The following is a 19,042-nucleotide window of genomic DNA, read 5'->3' on the forward strand; positions in this document are numbered from 1 at the left end:
GTAAGGGGCGGCGGGCCCGCGGCTCCCTGTCAGTAGGCCTGCGGCTGGGCTCGCAGCATGAGCTCTCGGGGCGGGACGCGGCTGACGGAGGCCTGCCGAGCTGTGGCGGTGCCCGGCCTGTAGCCCCGCAGGCGCTTGGGTGTGGCTTGGCGTCCCCCGTGGAGTCCCGCGGTTGGCCGTGGATCAGGTCAGGGTATTCGTGACCGTGTCCTGGCAATTACAGTGGTAGAGTGGAAAAGGATAGCTCCAGAACGCTATTGCGTTGTATTTCATGCCGCTACGTTCTCTCAGTGGCTTTAGAATGAGCCTTACACCGTACCTTTGTTTTCCCTTATTTGGTTTTATTTCTAGGGTTGGTCAAGTTTCAGCCATCCCTCTGGCCTTGGGATTCAGTGAGAAACAACTTAAGAAGTGCCTTGACTGAGATGTGTGTGTTGTACGATGTTCTTAGCATTGTCAAGGATAAAAAGTTCATGACTCTAGATCCAGTTGTGCAGGATCCCCTTCCTCCAAAACAGGTATATTGTACCTAGTTGTGTTGTTTGTATGGCTTGATACTAAAGATTTTATTTCACGGCGTTTTTTCGTGTATGATACATAAAGATTTAGTAAAATGTTCCTTGTGATGTGCTGGTGCAGTACTTCATGGGTCAGCGTAAGGCTGAGAATGTCAGGTGCCAGGTGATGCTGATTTCAAAGGCCTTTGCTGAAGCTCTAAGCTAAAATACTACTTGTGGCTGTATAATGCTGGTGTTAAAGTTATTTTAATCACATTATTGCACATCCAGTAAAAACAAATTATCAGTCACTGTCAGTTTGTTTCCACTAATATTTTTTTAGAGTGTGTAAATAGCTTTTTCTCTTTATTTGCTACTAGAATCCTCAGTTTTTACAGTTGATTTCAAAAAAGAAGTCATTAGCTGGAGCAGCTCAAATCCTGCTGAAAGGTGCAGAAAGATTATCCAAATCGGTTGCAGAAAACCAGGAAAATAAGCGACAAAGAGACTTCAACTCTGAGCTGCTAAGACTGAGACAACACTGGAAGCTAAGAAAAGTGGGAGACAAAATTCTTGGTGATCTGAGCTACAGAAGTGCAGGTAAACAGTAGGGTCTTTTGTTTTTCTCAAGAGTGGACATTTTTATTTTTTGACTTTTTTTAACTGTAAAAACTGGTGGAATATCACTAATAATAAATAATATAATTTAATAAAAGTTTATTGTAGTTATGAGACAGGATTATAAAAGGAGGAGACTTGTTTTATTATCGGGGAAAAATATTGTGTCATCCTTGTCCTAGAAAGTGATTTTTAAAGACTAAGTGTGTAGGATTCTAGTGAAGATCACTTTACAGAAACAATTCTGCATTACAGTGTAGTTGATCAGTTGACAGGTAGACCTTGTAAGTCTTTGGCTTTTATCTACATTTGGTCTGTAAAACATTAAAAAGAAAATTGAGGAGTATGCTTTTTCTCTGAGCAAAAATCATGGAATATCTCAAGTTGGAAGGGACTCATAAGGATCGTGTCTAACTGCCTGCTTCTTGGAGGACTACCTAAAGAAAAAAAAAAAAAAAAAGACTAAAAGAGTGTAATCAGAGATAGGTTTATTATATCTATTAGTCCTTGTGAGAAATGGTACTGCGAATATGATTATTTCATATATTACACTAAGAGAGTAACCAGCCCAGAGTTCTAGAGCAAATTATGGAGTGAAAGAGTGAATACAGAATCTCACAAAACTTCAGATGTAGATGACAAAGCAGGCATCTGAACTGGTTATGTTGGGCTCCTGTTGTCGATGGTGAAGGAGGGGAAGGACAAATTTAGGGTTATTTATCTTGTGTGCATGAAGAAGCTGTAGATGTAACCCAGGATATGTCTCTTTTTAGATGATCTAACCTAAACTAGATGAGCCGTGCCCTGGATGTAAAAAGGATGCAGCTAGGACAGATGTAAGCATCTGCTTTCATCAATCCCACCTGAATGACTGTACAGTTGCCTTTGTCATAGTTTTAAGACTTCAAGCCAAACAGCAACAGCATTCCTTTAAGTCAGTAAGGGTGCTGCATCTTAAGCTACTTGCTTGGAAAATTTTGAATGCTTCGAAAATTTTGAACACTTAACTTTTGGTCTTGTTTTAACCAAATACCTTTTTTTTTTTTTTTTTTTTTTTCTGACACCATGTTGAAACACTTAGTTTTCTCCCATTATCATTAAATACTACTTGCTAAGTTACTGTAAAACATTACACATCACACACTAGAGGACTGAGATGCTGTTGTGCTGAAATGAGCTTTCTAATTCACTTGTTTTTTTAATAAATCATTAAGAAATTTGAGACAAGCACAACTGTGGAGGTTTGGAGACTTAGAAATACCTATTCCTCCAAAACAGAGGTAAGAGCTTCATTATTTGCACAAGATGCTTTATCTATAGTATGTATGTCTCTGTCCTTCCTTTGTTAGGCTCCCTTTTTCTTCATCATGGCACATTTGAGGTGATAAAGAACACTGACATTGACCTGGATAAAAAGATACCTGAGGATTACTGTCCTTTGGATGTTCAAATTCCAAGTGATTTGGAGGGATCAGCCTATATCAAGGTTTGCCAGAGAAACTTTAATAATGCAGTGTGGGGTTTTTTTTGGTATCTGTATGCTTGCGACAAAGAACAACATCAAGCAGTGTTCTCTTTTGCCTAGGTGTCTATTCAGAAACAAGCTCCAGACATTGGTGACCTTGGGACAGTCAACCTCTTTAAAAGACCCATGCCGAAATCAAAACCAGGTATAGTTAGCTATATATTGGTTTTGAACATGTTCTCAAGAAATGGGTTTTCATATGATGTTTACCTGAAAAATTTAGCATATAGCTTGAAAGAGTAGTGAACAAGAATATTTAAACTGAATTTTTCTGTTTAGGTGCTGCTTTGGCTTTGGAAATACAATGCTTTCAAAGCATAATTCTTCAGTTTTTCATATGCATTTACTGAATTTCTGAAACAAAATTACTACATTTGTATTTTAAGTATTCTGAAACACCTTTTGTTAGTCATTAAAAGTTTGAGCACATAAACAAAAGCAAACCAAGGTATTGTGTTTCAGCCAATTACATCTCAATTAGTTCAACTGAACAGAATGACTGTTCACTCTTAACTGTGCTCAGAATGCATCGTTTGTTTCTGGAGCTGGTAAGTTTCCTCTGGATCTGAAACTGTGCTGGCAGTATGTGCCTTAATTACCAAGAGCTTGCCTGGCAGATAGTAGATTGATTTATTTGATGTCAATATGTGAAGCTGTAAACCTTTGGGATGAAAAACTCATCCTTTAGGAGTATAAAGAATGGCAGAATTTCATTTCACAGTGGTCTCTGACACAGATGCTTGTGCTGTCTTGAACGTATACAGGATGCTGTATTATGTAGATGTTTCATGTGGCGCTCAGGGTACACTGTAGAGCTTGTGGGCTTTCTCAGACCAGGATCTTCCAAGGATTTTGGACCTATAAATCTTGTGAAAGCACATACATGAATTTAACATTTTTTGGTGGTTCATTGTAGAGTGAATTGAATAAAACTAGAAGTATAATTGAATAGCAAATTGCAATTTACGAAGCAGAGGTTCTTAAGCAGAGTTCACAAAAGGCTTGTGAATGTAACAGGCAGTTCCAGAAGGGATTGCAGTTCACAGTATACATATATGTAAAGTCAAAGTAAAATGCATTAGCGTTATCCTAGAGTGCTTGTTTAATCTTGAGATAAAATTCAGATAATATTCAATTTGTATAGAAGATAGATACTGACTACCTTAGTAGTTACTCAGAGCTACTGCACAGTACTTTGTCTGAACAAAAAGGTAGCTTCTCTTTACTCTTTGCTTCTGCAAATGTTGATTTGTATTTTTCAGGTTCTCCACACTGGCAGACAAAGTTGGAGACTGCACAGAATGTTCTTTTATGTAAAGAAATTTTTGCCCAGCTGTCACGAGAAGCTGTTCAAATTAAATCACAAATTCCTCACATTGTTGTGAAAAATCAGATAATCTCTCAGCCTTTCCCAGGTAAGAAACTTTTAAAGACTTTTTCATCTATAATTATTTGCTTAAACGTGAACTGGAAGTCTGATTGATGTGATTCTGTTAGTGTTCAGGTTTGTTTAGAAAAAAGTAGTCTCTTTGTTTTTCAGAGGTTTTGAAAAACAGATTTTCCCAGAATTTGAATTTTGCTTACTAATTATAAAAGAATTCAACTCTTGCACTTTAGTGTCTGATTTTCTTGTCTCTTATTGTGTGGATTTTGGATTGGTTTTCTTTGTTACTATGGTTTTTGTCAGCAGCACTTAAAGCTGTCAACTGTAACGGCATGGACACATTGCAGTTTGGAGCTGTGCATAAGTCATTGCTCCTGAATTGCATGCAGGTGAAATTTAAGACTTCATTTAATGGGTCTTCAGAAGAACAGAGGCTCATATGCTTCAGTGAGGGTAATTAAACAGCATGAAGATGGCTCAGAGTTCGTTGGTGAATCCTCTGTTCTTACAAGGGGTACACAATTGATTATATCAAGGGAAGATTATGCTTATGATGGTAAATCATTCCTTCTTTGGGGAACGAATGGGGTCCTAGGGACTTTTTTTTTTCTGTAGGGGATTGAGTCATAGAAATTGGTGTGAAATGCGCCTAGTGAGTTAATAGTTGGCCTTTCAATGCTTCACTGAGTAGCAGGTCTTACTTGCCTTTGGTGCTGTGCTCTGCAACATCACTCTTTGATTCTCTGATATGGCAAATACTGGTTGTAAAACTACTGGCTATAAAAGGTGAAGAAAAGCAATTCTTAGTGTCCTCCTTGAAAATTATTGGTGTCCTCATTTTTATTTTTTAATCTGCTCTGTACAGGTTTGCAGTTGTCTATTTCTTTGTGTCACTCTTCCAATGACAAAAAATCACAAAAGTCTGCTTCTGAAAAACAGAATCCAGAGGATCATCTTTATGTTCTGGAACATAATTTGCATCAACTTATCAGAGAGGTAATGCATTTATGGTCAAGTCCTGAAGAGTTTTTGGACTTCTGTTGTCTTCTGCATAGTGTGTGGCACTGTTGTAACAACAGAGTACCACTAGAGGCCAGTCACTTTCCATCCATTTGTGTAAGGCAACCTACCGTTCAGTTTTAGTGTGTTTAGGTGGTTAGGGAGTTCCAGTTAATGTTTTCATGGAACGCTAGTTCTTTACTTAACCTAAGGTCCGGCTGCTCACTTCAGAAAAGCTTTGCAAGGTTTTTGCAGTACAACTCATCAGTCTCCCTTTTGTCTTAATGTATATTAGTGCTTGTCAAGTACTTGAAGTGACCATCTGTTCGGACCATACTCCCATGAAGAAAGACCAATCAATTACCATACTAACTTTACTTATTTTGAGTTCCACTTCTCTGCTTCAGTGTTTTAGATTCTCATATAATCTAGTAGAAGGACCTGTGGTAAAAGATTGAAGTTGTGTCTGTTCAGGAAGGGAGCACAATTTTAGATGTCTAAGCAGTTGTGAAACCCTATTCCAGAGTGTTCACATCCTTAGAGCATGGCTCTGCAAATCATGCAGTTGTGGGGAATAGTCCAGTGTTGAAAATACTGAACTAGGTTTTATGAAGCTTTGTCCAGTGCCCCGCTCTGATGCGAATTTCCTTTCTTGACTTTGAACAGGTTACTAAATCTTTTTGTATCTCCAATTTTTATCTCTAAAATGCTTCCTTTATTTTTCTTTGACCATTCTGTCTGTTTCTAGAGATGTATACAGGGCAGACTTATTAGGAGCTACTGCCATCCTACCAAATTTCTGTTAGCTAGGATCTTTTTTTTAAAAATCACTTTTGGTAAGGTTTGCAAGACCTGCATGAACATGGGGGGCAAAGTATGAATGTAAAGCTGGCTTTAAAGTGCTGTCAAATTTATAAGTAAAAAGTTGCACCTTTTGAAAATGTGTACATTTAAACCTGATATGGAGTAGCATATTGTAGTATATGTACTATTTCTTGCAGATATATTATTTAGCCACTTCTGTTTATAACATCTGTTGTTTGTTGCAGTGTCACAAGCAAACCCTGAGTTCAACAGTGATGCCACATCCAGCTAGTGCGCCTTTTGGCCATAAGAGAATGAGACTTGCAGGACCCCAGGCTTTTGATAAAAATGATATCAGTTCTTTACAGTCGAACGAAGGACTTCTGGAAAAGATAATAAAGCAAGCAAAACATATCTTTTTGAGGCGCAGGTAGGTCACAAGCTATTCTTGTTAAAATAACAATAAAATGTACCATTATGTAGAACACAATTGATCTTTTTTCAGTGTTCTTAAAACTAGCTAGATTTCCTTCACTGTTAAAATAGTCTTTAAGTACTAAGAACCAGTAGCATATAATGAAACATGAATAAACAACACTCAGCTAGTAAAAAAAAAAAATAAAATCAAGATTTCTTGGAGATCTGTAACAGTTATGACATGGGTTTCTGCTAATTGTCCCTATTTTTCTTAAACTGCATAAATATTTTTTAGTATTCTTTGCTGTACAGTAGCCAATACTGAGTAATAAGACTTTAATACTGCTGCAGAATGTATGTGGAATATTCAGAGTATACAAGAGTGCTTCATTAGTGCCAGAATGTTGCTGAAATAGAACGATGTGGACCAAAGTTCTGTTAAATTTGCCTTTTTTTCTTTTTTTGGTGTGCCACGTAAAAACCCAACCCAAACTAATAAGCCTATTCATTTCATTTAAACAAGATAACAGCACAAACTGTCTAGATTATTGTGCATGGAATATGTTTTTATCTTCTAGAACTGCTCGAACCATTGACAGTCTGGCTAGTCGTATTGAGGATCCTCAGATTCAGGCCCACTGGTCCAATATAAATGATGTTTATGAATCTAGTGTTAAAGTTCTAATAACTTCTCAAGGGTATGAACAGATATGCAAGTAAGTATGAAAATGATCTATCTTATAGAGGCATGCGGCAATGGCAGAGTGTTTTCAAGTTGTATTTTACAGGTTTAGATTCTCTTCAGACAGACAAGTCTGTGTTATTTGTGTGTGAGTGTTTGAGCTGGGGGAACAGCTGCCCTAAGAAAACTCTTCACCCACTTTACCCTTTCATGAAGAAAATTAGTAAGTCATTAACTAGCACAGTTTACTTTCAAACAAGTAATTGAAAGTGGCCATTTAAAGGGGGATTTACTTTATATTCAGTTATCTCTATCCAAAGTATTTTTGTATGTGCTGCATTTTAAACTTCCATTCTGGTCATAGAGAGCTAGTGGGTGCACAGCCCTAGCTTGGTTGCATAGGTACTGAGATGTGGAACTCATGTAATTCATGCTATGGACATTGTCATCAAAATAAAGAGATTTCATGTTCCAGAAACGTCTGCATGCTGACTGGCAGTGAATTAACTAATGCATTGACAGTGGATGATGAGGTTGTTTCTTCCATTTTGAGCTGTTCTCTCTGCCTGTGTCCACAGTGTGGAGCAGACTGCGGTCATTGGTGCAATTTGCAGTCTCAGTTCCAGAGTACATATGCTGCCCAGGTACTGGCTGTGGGATAGAACAGGCCCTGAGTACACACCATTTTCCTTTGCACCTCTGGAAGGAAACTTGAGTGCAGTGGCAGGCAGGGAGCTGTGAGGCACCTCAGGAGGTGCCTTGACCTGAGCAAGCAGTGGTCCAGGTCTGGGAACATGGCACAGAATATGTTTCCCACAGTACAGAGCGAGCTGTTGTGGTGAGTGATGAAACTGAAATGTTTGGAATTGCCGTTGTATTTCATAGACTTTGCACCATCCTCATCTTAGAGTTCATGTCAGTGAATGGGAGGGATTCTCTGTTCTTACCTTCCTGTTTTCTGAAGTGTTGTAGTTAATTCTGAATAAATATGCATCTTGTTTTCAAAGATCCATTCAACTACAGCTGAACATTGGAATTGAACAGATCAGAGTTGTACATAGAGATGGAAGAGTTATTACATTATCCCATCAAGAGCAAGAGCTACAGGATTTCCTTTTATCTCAGGTATTCTCATATTATTGTTACCTTTCTTGTAGTGTTTGGGAAACAGAGGAAATTAGAATCTCACCTTTATCAATGTCAGAAAACTTCAACTAAAGATAGTGAACATAAAAGGTGAATGACTGAATTTTTCTCTATGTTTGTATAGTGACTTTAGGAACTGTTACTAAAATGCCAGTTTTTACTAAGGTCAGCAATAATATTATTTCTCTCCCACTTAAAATATATTTCTTCATGCTACTCATTATAGGATCACTGAGATTTTTGCTTACTTCAGAAAAAGTTAGTGAGAGTCATAGCAGACAATAAGGTATTCAATATATGAACCTTAGTGTGACCAAGTCCTATCTAGAGTAGAGATCTTAATGAACCCACAATTACTGTCATTTCAGTATTGTCTTGTTAATGTTCACTTTGCATCTGCCATTACTAAATCAGCTGATACTTGAATGAACTATGTTTTCTTAATTGCTTAGAGCAAGCTGCTGGTTCTATTCAGAAGTGGCAGACTCCCTGCTATGCATTATAAATAGTCAAAATACAGATCTTTAATAACAGTGGTTGGCCTGTTGCAGTTATACAAGAGTCCACAACATAAAACAAGTTGAAACAGATTCTGCTGAGGGTATCTCTTTTTGTTTTCAGACTTGTTGGTTCACTGAAAACTGCTAAGCAGTGCTAGATACTTCTTTGTTACAAGTGTTCAAGTCTTAACACAGAAAAACATTAGCATTTAAACTTACAAGCTTTTAAAGCTCAGTGCTTACACTTAAGCATTAATGCAGATAATCATGCATCTGAGAACCTCAACCTTTTTTTTTTCCCCTGAATTTGTTATGATATACTGTCACAGATTTTATATATCTTACAGCAGAGGTCTCATTTCCGTTCAAATAAAGGTTTATTTCAAAGTCCTGTTTGTATCACTTGAGTTAGTTCTTGAGACCTAAATGAGTTTTTTGTAAATTGAAAGCAATACTTAAATAAAATGCATAAGCCCATATACCTATGAAAAATTAATCTAACTGCATAGGTGCTTAATACAGTGGTCTTCTGTGTCTGCAGAGGAGCTAGTCTAAATTCAAGTAACACAAAGCTCTACTAGCACTTACATAGCATATATGTTAAGAAAATAAAAGTTTCTCTCAAACTAGAGAACTTACAAGACAAAGTCACTTTTATAAATAACTACTGTACAGCAGAAGAAAAAAATCTTGGTAAAAACCAGTAAGTCTTTCTGTGGTGTGCAAATAGCAGAAGATGACCCTTTTGTTATCTTTCAGATGTCACAGCACCAAGTACATGCAGTTCAGCAGCTTGCGAAAGTTATGGGATGGCACGTGCTGAGTTTCAGTAATCATGTTGGTCTGGGGCCGGTGGAGAGTATTGGCAATGCATCAGCAATAACTGTAGCATCACCAAATGGAGACTATGCCATTTCAGGTAGTGTTTTCTATTGCAAATGAATGAAAAAAATCTTAAAATTCTTAAATGAATTCTACAAGCTTTTAAGGTCTTTCTGAGATCGTTTCTAGAGTATTTTGCTATAAATTGACATTATTCTATAAAAACCTAGAGACTTACCACTTTTATGTATGAAATTGACACCTAAATTGAATCAATACTTTGCCCAGTAAGCCACTTAATGCAATTCTGATTTAATTTAAACAGGCTTGAAAATATTTCTTAGAATTAGCATAGAAAAAATAGATTACAGAAACCATCAAAATACTGAGAGAAGGGAACAAGGCAAACAGGATCACAGCTCTGGACTGAATGAGATCAGAGTTTGGTCTCTTCAGGGATCTTCTTGGAAGAATACTATGGGATGAAGAGAAGAGGGGTCCAAGAGAGCTGGTAGATTATTTTTCTTTTTTTTTTTTTTTTTTTTCAAGTATCACCTCTTTCAAGCTCAGTAATTGTCATTCCTGTGTGCAGGAATTTGTGCAAAGGTGACAGAAGATCTGTGTTGATGAATAGGGAGCTCATGACTAAACTCATGACAAAAAGGAAGCTGCAAGAGATTGTAAGCAGGATCAGTTAACCTGGGAGAAAGATAGACTGTCCAAGCATGCATTAATGGGGATAGGAAAGGTAAAGCCCACCTGGAGTTGAATCTGGTGAGGGATGTACAGGGCAACAAGAAGAGCTTCAAAAGCTTTGTTGGCAGCAAGAGGGGAACAGGGAAAATGTGGGCCTGCTGTTAAATGGGGAGAGGACCTGGCAGCAGAGTACATGGAGAAGGCCAAGGTACTTGATGCCTTATTTGCTTTCGTCTTAAGACTGGCCTTCAGGAATCCCAGGTCTTTGAGACCCATGGAAATTTTGGAGCAAAGAAGACTTATCCTCAGTAGAGGAGGATCAAGTTAGAGAACTTTTGAATAAACGAGACGTACACAAGTTCACAGGACCAGGTGGGCTGTAGCCACGAATGCTGAAGGAGCTGATTGATATCATTGTAAGACCACTCTTGATTGTATTTGAAAGGCTGTGGTGATCAGGAAGGGTTCCTGAGGACTGGAAGAAGGCAGATGTCACATCCTATATTCAAGGACAATTGGGGAACTACAGTCCCGACAGCCTCATTGCAATTGCTGGAAAGATGGGGCAAAAAAACAGTTCCAGAAGCAGTTTCCAAACATACTAAGAAGGGGGGGGGTGAATAGTCAGCGATTGATGAGGGAGAAATTATGTTCAATCAGCCTCATAGTCATCTCTTTTACAAAAGTCTAGCTTGGTAGGTGAGGGGAAAGCTAAGTGTTATTGCCCTAACTGCTTATTTAAAAAACAAACAATCACCACCACCCCCCCCAACATCAAAACACAAAATACCTATCTAAGCCAATAGAACACCACCATCCCTCCATGAATCTTGCAGAATTTTGTGATTAAAAGCAACAACTATCCTGACTGACTTAATTCCTGTCCATTTGAGATAAATCCACTAGAAACAATATCTTTTTGATCATGTTTTTCAAAAAAATTGTGGGCAATACATCCAAGGTAAGAATTGGCAAAAACCCCTTTGTCCTTCCTGGCATCATTAGGAAGAAATAAATATATCTGTAAGGTGTATGTGTGGTGTTTTTTGTTAAGTGTTTTTCTCTGGTTTGCTCTAACCAAGAGCATGCAACGCTAAAGCAACAAAACTATAGAGAAGTGGGGGATGAGGAAGAGAAAATTAAAAAAAGGCAATTACCCTTGTTAGCTTTCAGCATCTTTGGAATTGAGTGGGAGTAATGTATAACATGTATGAGGGAGGATATTTAATATGAGGAATCTCTACAGTGTAAAAATGCTCATAAAAATCTCTGTTCATCACAGTACGTAATGGTCCAGAAAGTGGCAGCAAAGTTATGGTTCAGTTTCCACGGAGTCAGTGCAAGGATCTCCCCAAGGGTGATGTACTGCAGGACAACAAGTGGAACCATCTTCGAGGGCCGTTCAAGGAAGTGCAGTGGAATAAAATGGAAGGGCGTAACTTTGTGTACAAAATGGAACTCCTCATGGCCGCCCTCACTCCATGCTAACGCTCTGTCAGCCTCTCCATGGGGGCTTTGAATCATTGCTGTGCTGCGAACAAGCACTGCCTGTACAGCAAAGCGAAGTGGAACTTATGGGGCAATACAAGAAAGCAAAACAATTTATTTCCTGTACAGATACATCCACTGTAGTGTTTGTAATAAAACTTTTTTCAGTGACATATAAAATACAGCTTTCAGCTGTATCTTTGCAGATTGTGCTATCTAGAGTAACATAGCTAATTAATGTATTTTTCTTGTATAAAATTAAATGCAGTAGTCCTTTCCTACATGAAAGGTGTCTTCTCAGAGTCATTCCATTTCCCCTCATGCCCCTACTTTTTCTCAAGAGATCTTTGCAAGTATTTCTGCAAGATGAAAATTATTAGAATTGAATTGTGCTATTGATAAGCCTTTTATTGGCTTATACACAGGGAATGGCTATCTTTGAGGAAGCTAATGAACTCATTTGAGCAGTGGGACACCAGAGGAGAAGCATTGTCAAGGCCAAACAAAACTTAAGAATCAAGGAACAGTCTTCACTGCATGACATTCTTGAGTGGAAGTTTTTTTTGTACACTGATGTGGCTTCTGGGTGACATTTCTTCTTAAGAGATATATTTACTTAGTGATTTGAGTGTTATGAAGTCACAGCTCGTGGCAAATGTCTTTCCAATGGCCATAGAGCCAGTGCAATGTCAGTTACTCTGCTTGTTTTCTCTTGTTTTTTGCAAGCACATAGAGGAAAGGGTCTTACTCTGCTTGCAAAATTTTGGCAATTGGAGTTCATAGGTGACTTGTGTAAATTCGTGTCCAAATAGAAGCATGTAACTCATGCAGAGACCTTGCATCTCCACACTTGTGCTGTTGTTTTGTTGGGTTTTTTTCTGTACTGTCACTCATTATCATCCAGAGAAACAATAATGTCCTCCTGAAGATCAGCTATTTTGAGTTCTTTTAAAATAAAAAAATAATGATTTGGGGGTTTTTCCTTGTAATTGTAGCCTTTTTGAAGCTTCTAGTAAGGTGTTGCACAAAGCTTCTCTTTTGTTTGATGATTAACGGCTAAAGGTCTTTTTGAAACCTGTCTGTATGAACTGGTTTAGACTTACGTCCATATTGTGTGTTATGAGGTATGTGTGTATGTATGTGTGTATATACATGAGAACTTCTTGCATAGAGAACATGTTTGAATTGAACATCATACTTGTATGACAACAGTTGTTATTTTGCTGTATTCTTGAGCAATAAAGAGTAGTTATAGGAAATACATATTAAGCAACTGCTTGTGGCAAGCTGCTGCTCAGTGTGTTTCCAAAGCGGTGCTTAGGTTGGTGATTGCCAGTGTAGAACATTTTGTTATTTCGATTCCTTGGAAGGACTTTCTTCTGTGCAACTGAACTATGAGAGAGAAAGGGTTTTCCTTTCAGGTTCTGATGAGTTACGCAAGACAACTTAGAAAAATTAAAAAATACAGGTTGAAAATAGCCTCTTCATCTACTTGAAAGATGGGTGAACCTTATGCAACCCTGTGATGCCAAGTCCCATATTGCTTGGCTAGGAGACACTGTATGATTACAGGCAGAGAGGGCTTTTGCTCCTTGGTGAATGCTTCGGTCAACAGTGTGATGCATCTGTTTGTGCATCTGATTATATGAGGCTGTTTTCACAACAAATCTTTTACTAATAATTAGAAGATGAGCACATGGAACTTAACCATGTCTTTACGCTTCACTGTTCTTAACCTAAATTGACAGGTCTGCATGTGGTGATAGCCTTTTTGTCAAATAAGCTTTTCATTACAAAGTAATAGGATCACTGTGGACCTATTATGATCTCATCGTTGTGGGATTTCTCCCCTTCTGAAAAGAAACAGTGGATGCAAGAGGACTCTTGTGTTGCAGAAGTGCAAGAACTGCACGTTAGCAGTGAAGACTTCGAGGCCTATATACAAAAAAAAAAAAAAAAAAAAAAAAAAAAGATGATTAGGGACCTGGAGACTGCCTTTTAGCATTGAATACGCAAGGAGTCCTAATTTTAATGGAAACAGACTGATTAGGCTTCCAACAGAGGGATAGTCTTGAAATTCTTGGTAATGCATCTTTGAACATGAAATGAAGACATTAGTGGATGATTAAGACCTTTACAATTGATTGCCAAAGCAGTCTTGTGAACTTGGTCATCTCTTTAATTAAAGTCTAAAAGCAAAATGGCTTAATCCTTTTGATCACATGGAATGCTCTAAATATTAAATTTGCTGCTGTTCTGCATGGAGTTTACAAGTGGAGTAAGAATAGCTATTAGTTTCTGAACAGCTTGCCGTAAGACTTAAGACTTTAGATACTTCAGGCACCTCCAGTGTAGCAAGAAACAGCTACTACAGACAGCTTAGCCTCGTGTTCTGTATATCAAATATTGACATTAATAATGCATATTGACAAACATTAGTTTCAGAAAATGTGAATATTTTCTAAGTCACCCTACCTGTGTAGAATAAGCATGTTAAATTCTGTGTAAAATTTGTGGGTGAGGAATCGTCTATAAGGAAAACAGTACACAGGCTAACTGTACTGTATGTCTTCACTCAATATTACTTGAATCCCCATTGTTATATCTAAGATATTACTACCTAAACGTGAGGTTGGCGCCAGCATCAATAGCCAAGGTTGGGTACCTGAAGTTGCTGCATCTTTAGCCAGGCTGAGAGAGGTAGAGCAACTGTGCTAGTTGGAAACTTACTGCTGTTATAGTGCATCTTAAACTGAAGAATTTTAAGTGGTCATTTCCTAACTATCTCAGCTTTCAAATACTGTAGTTTAAAAGTGTAAGTCATGGCTACAATGCCAACAATGCATTCAAATGGTCGCTCACCTCTGTACACGTTTCCTGACTTCTCCTTTGGCAATTACAGTATTTAGGTCAATGTCAGCAGATAGTAATGGTGCTATGTGTAAGCTGCAGTTTTCGCACTTTCTAAGTAAATCTGGCAGAGCATCTGCTATATGCTCAGCCTAATGAATAACTTCACATTCAAGTTCTAAGATTTAGGGATTAAAAAAAATCAGGGACCAAAAAAAAAGGTTTTTGTAGGTTATATGTATACTTTACAAAGTACTTCAAGCTTGGTAATTGAAATAGACAGTGTAAGCTTAGTTCACTCAAAGATATAGGTAATATATACTTAAAGTGAAGATTTAGAACAAACAATTACTGTGCTATAGCTGGGATTTTTATTTTTTTTTATTTCTCACCCTTTTTGAGCTGTATCTAGATGCAGGAAGGAAGAACCAGCTGAATCTGGCACCTGAATTTATGAGTGGATGAGAGGAGGCCCTTTGTACTACAAATGGCCAGTTCAATCTGGGGATGACTTTTTAAAGGTATTATGTACAGGCTGCTTTGAAAAAAAGCCTGTTTGGCACCTACCTGCATCACTTGGTGAGAAATTCTTTCCAAATCTAACCTATAGTACCTCTTCACCTGAGCATCGTACAGGTTTTTGTAAACAAGCGAGCTGCAGTCTGAGAGAGGCAGTAGCAGCAGTTTGGCTCCAAAAGCCACGTGGCAATCTGCAGACACAGACTAGTCCATGGTCTCTTAGATTTTCAAAGTTTATTTCACATTGCAAAATTCTCATTACAAACGCAAACCAGAATAATTTGAAGCTCGGTCAGTTTAGTGCTTTCTCACTCACAAAAGCAAATGTTACTCCACCCAGCAGATCTGCAGGTGGAAAGTGTAATATGCAAATTCAAGAAAACATTAGATCACTTCATTTCTTCTTACAACATAAGAAAGCAAAGGTGGCTTCTCAATAAGTGCAATTTCAGAACTATTTGTAAATACTATGTTTCAAAGTAATGCTCTTTCTTACCAGATAGGCTATTTGTCGGTGGGCTAAATTTGCAAAGGACTCAACATCTTTCACAGTGAACTGTTTAGTATTTTGCCACCTGCTGGTTTTGATGTGCCGGTATTTTATCTGATCCCTCTAATCATTATAGACAGCATCCTCTTCAGTGCCTGTGTGTGGTTCCTTGTTTAACAACCTTCTCTGGCAATGTCATAAAATGCATGTTAATATCTCGGGGCAGTGTAAACAATTGGAAATGTAAGTGGGGGAACTTTGACCAGCTCGGCATTGTTTCAAAGCCAGTTTTGTCTCATAAATTCCAGTTTGTCTTCAGAGCTTCAGGAAATTCCTTATGCCCAAAAGTAGCAGTATAGGTGCAATAAATAGGATTCAATCCTTGCAATTAATTTTTTAATGTAATACTGTAATTAGACATTAAATTTATTATGTTGAAGGATGCTAATGGCTTCTCTCCGTGTAATGAGGAGACTTGCTGTAGCCAAAATACAGGTGCCCTCCAAGACCATGATCATTTCCCTTATGGGCTGATCTTAGAGGCTTGGTTGGTTGGTTTCAAGAGTAGTAGAGGCTGTAGGTTTTATTAATTAGCCACAAAAATATATTCGTGCTCAGCATGAAAGCATTTTTACTTTGACCTTGGCTAACAGAGCCGAAAACTTAACAGGTCAAAACAGCTCCATCAGACACTGCTGATTTAATGTCCAATTAGTTAGAAAGTCAGGATGTTTCTACAGTAGTCACAAACATTTTTACCTTTTAGGTTTCTTCTAGATTTCTTTGCCAGTACTTTCTCCTGAGGTAGAATTGTTATTTTTGTTATGAGACAGTCCTTCACTAACACTCAATAGTTTCCAATTCAATCTCTTCAGTTGTACTTGCTGCAAATAAAAGGATATTATTATTGATTGGCAAATGGATTGGAAGGCCAGCATTCCAAAATTAACAACGCTGTGTTAATAGCTGAGACATCTTGAACTTTTTAATATTAGCTCAAGCTTACTCATCTACAATTAGGTTTTAAATACATATTTTCGAAATATTTAACTGCATAAAGAGTCCCTCACAGTCTTTAAAGTGACACTAGTTTCTTCCAATACAAGACTAAATGTGCTATGAAAACTAAGTCCATAGGGCCTGTCCTTATACCTCTCTTTAAGGCTTCTGAAAGGAGGGCTCTTCTAAGGTGGAATTGGGGCAGAAGTTGGATTCCTACTTTGGATCATGTGCTGGGAGATGACAGAGCAAGTCTCCAGAACTGTGATCTTCCTGAACTCTGCCAAAAAAATGTATTTGATGCAGCTCTGTAGGAAGATTGGCTTTAACTGGAGGAAGAAGAGGCTTTATCCAGCCTGTATATTCTGGCATGATAGGACAATTTTCAGTAGATACAGAAGCTTGTGAGCAGTGTGTGCACCATGAAAACAGCAGCAGCCCTTAGAGCTGTAGGTGAGTGGCAGAAGAGACAGCTCAAGCCAAATTCATCTCTTTTTGTAACAGGTTTTTGCAGAATTGATACAAAGTCTGCGCCATGAGGCTTAGGATTCTTGAGCGTATGTGTTGGTCCAGTAAAATAGTGAGGCTGCTTGTAACAGCTTAAACAGCATTTATTAGAGAATACAGGCCTATAGGGTAAGAAACCACTAGTGGATCTGCACTTGAAGGGAGGTAAACACCCAAAATGAAGTGGTAAAAGAAACCTCCTGTTCCAAGGATGTGCCCAGAACTTGAGCCCAGGCCTGTAGCATGGCACCTTGTCTTGCTCCCTAGGCTGAATATCCTTGGCTGTGGCTCGGCAATTTCTTCTCTGATATGTGAATGTTCCCTTCAGTGCATCCCTTGTGTTCCCTTGATCTGCTTTTCACGGCAGGTGTCTTTGGCACGTTAGGAGTCTGGTTTTGGTATTAGTGTTTGCTGGAGTCTACAACTGGATCAAATGTGAGGACAGATGAAAGGGGGCTTTGATAGGAGAGGGAGGGGTGCAGTCCTCCATGAAGTGAGGTGGGGGCCACTCCCAAGGGCCGTTTGAGTACTCTCCCTTAGGAGATACTCTTCTGGTACAGACCCTAACAGCGTTGCTGATGCTCTTGACTTTTGTCTCCTGCCCTCTGATGGGAGGTTTTTGCGGCTCTGGACTTTTCTCCCTCGGTTTTGCAGTTAGCAATGCTGGGAAGTGTTCTGTGGTTTCTGGTGTGAAATGTGTAAGGTAGATGTCCTGTGGATTGTTTTGCAACTAAATACCTCTTATTCAGTTGCCTCAGCTAGTAAAGACTTGAATGGGATAACTGAACTGAACCTTTCCAGTCTTGTTTCTCAGTGTCCCTGCTTTGCACCTTTATGGATCAAATCACCAGTTAATTTTAGGCTCAAAATTCAGACTCGAAAACCCCATACCTTGACTGCATTCTTAGGGAGATACCTGTTAGTTTGTGGGTCGTCGTCTTCTGAAACAGATGCAGAGATTTATTACACAGCCACATGAAGCAGATCAAAATGGCAGATACTGCAGCAAGAAATGCAAAGAGAACTGCTACAAAATGTAAATCTTCATAGATAATCTCTGCAGGGAGGACAGAAAAAAATAACATTAGATTGATTATGAGAAGATTAATGTTTAAACACAGAGTAAAGCCAAGAACTCCCATCTAGTTTGTACCGTAAACGTTGACTATGATGGTGCCGTAGGTGCTGGTTCCATACTCCTCTGTTACAGTGATAAAATAGTAGCCAGCATCTCTCATGCCCACATTCAGAAGCTGTATAGAACCATTTTCAAAAGTATTCACTCTGTCCTTGTAGACAGTGGATATGTTGACATAATTCCCACTTTTCCACTCAACAATTTTGGTGGTGCCCCAGCTTGACACGTGCTTCCACTCAATGGTGGCGACACCTCTGCAAGAGTATTCAACTGAGAGGAGGATGTTTTGTGCCACTGTTGCGTTGATGCTGGGTTGTGGGACAACTAACGATACTCCTCCGGGAGCTGAAAGACAAAGGAGGGTGATGAGTGTGGGCGTGATGCTGCACCAACTGTCCAGCCCAGGGTGGGACCTCTGGGGCATGATTTCATCCTACCTATCTCAGTGGTCTGTTTTAAGAGAGTATGGATTATGCTTTGCAGTTTCTCTTTCTTTCTGCTGATCATAAAAGAAACACACATACTTAAAGACTAAATCCACATTTTTTATCGGTGATAGTCAGGAGAAACATTTCCACCGCACAGGACAAGTAATTGCATGTGTTTCAGTGTTTCAATACCCAAGAGGACAGTTTGAAGGAGTCTTTTTAGGTAAAGGAGCATAACATTTTCTGAAAACTGAGCAATGCTTTTGTATTCATCAGTAACTGGCTTTCCTTTAAAATCCTACATTTAATGGAAAGTTTAATCACCATGGCCAAGGTAACCTATGATATTAATTGCCATACCCCAAAAGCAAGAACTCTGGCAGACAAAGACTTCATCATATTTTCAGGATGCATAATCAATGTTTGAGACAACATTTCTGTGAAGATAGCCAGTTATATGCCAGTGCAGATAAACGGCATGTAATCAAAACTACAGTTGCATGTGAAGTCAGGGACTTCATGTTCCTGATGAT

At 38.6% G+C, this 19,042-nt stretch overlaps 2 protein-coding genes across 2 annotated transcripts; one reads left to right on the forward strand and one right to left on the reverse strand.

Annotated features, from left to right (window-relative positions):
* Nucleotides 1–256: 256 nt before the first annotated feature.
* Nucleotides 257–12,890, forward strand: MED17 (mediator complex subunit 17). The gene is made up of 11 exons (XM_026841604.1): nt 257–518; nt 878–1,097; nt 2,465–2,601; nt 2,701–2,785; nt 3,903–4,055; nt 4,890–5,020; nt 6,073–6,257; nt 6,823–6,960; nt 7,934–8,051; nt 9,332–9,491; nt 11,373–12,890. The coding sequence occupies exons 1-11, from the start codon at nt 426–428 to the stop codon at nt 11,576–11,578; spliced, it is 1,626 nt and encodes a 541-aa protein (XP_026697405.1). The 5' UTR covers nt 257–425; the 3' UTR covers nt 11,579–12,890.
* A 2,271-nt stretch (nt 12,891–15,161) lies between these two features.
* VSTM5 (V-set and transmembrane domain containing 5) lies at nt 15,162–18,528 on the reverse strand. The gene is made up of 3 exons (XM_026841631.1): nt 18,097–18,528; nt 17,860–18,000; nt 15,162–16,321 (listed from the first exon to the last, which is right to left on the reverse strand). The coding sequence occupies exons 1-3, from the start codon at nt 18,503–18,505 to the stop codon at nt 16,278–16,280; spliced, it is 594 nt and encodes a 197-aa protein (XP_026697432.1). The 5' UTR covers nt 18,506–18,528; the 3' UTR covers nt 15,162–16,277.
* Between the last annotated feature and the right edge of the window lie 514 nt (nt 18,529–19,042).

This window comes from Athene cunicularia (assembly GCF_003259725.1).
Source record: "Athene cunicularia isolate RWA chromosome 1 unlocalized genomic scaffold, athCun1 chr1_part1, whole genome shotgun sequence".
NCBI classification, from domain to species: Eukaryota; Metazoa; Chordata; class Aves; order Strigiformes; family Strigidae; genus Athene; species Athene cunicularia.

Excerpts from the sequence above, each read along its gene's own strand:
- VSTM5 (XM_026841631.1), bottom strand. The coding sequence starts at position 18,505 with ATGCCCCAGAGGTCCCACCCTGGGCTGGACAGTTGGTGCAGCATCACG. Across the intron at positions 18,001-18,096 it reads CATCATAGTCAACGTTTACG|AGATTATCTATGAAGATTTA; the intron begins GTACAAACTAGA and ends TCCTCCCTGCAG. Across the intron at positions 16,322-17,859 it reads GACGACCCACAAACTAACAG|CAAGTACAACTGAAGAGATT; the intron begins GTATCTCCCTAA and ends TTTTATTTGCAG.
- MED17 (XM_026841604.1), top strand. The coding sequence starts at position 426 with ATGTGTGTGTTGTACGATGTTCTTAGCATTGTCAAGGATAAAAAGTTC. Across the intron at positions 2,602-2,700 it reads AGGGATCAGCCTATATCAAG|GTGTCTATTCAGAAACAAGC; the intron begins GTTTGCCAGAGA and ends TCTTTTGCCTAG. Across the intron at positions 9,492-11,372 it reads TGGAGACTATGCCATTTCAG|TACGTAATGGTCCAGAAAGT; the intron begins GTAGTGTTTTCT and ends TGTTCATCACAG.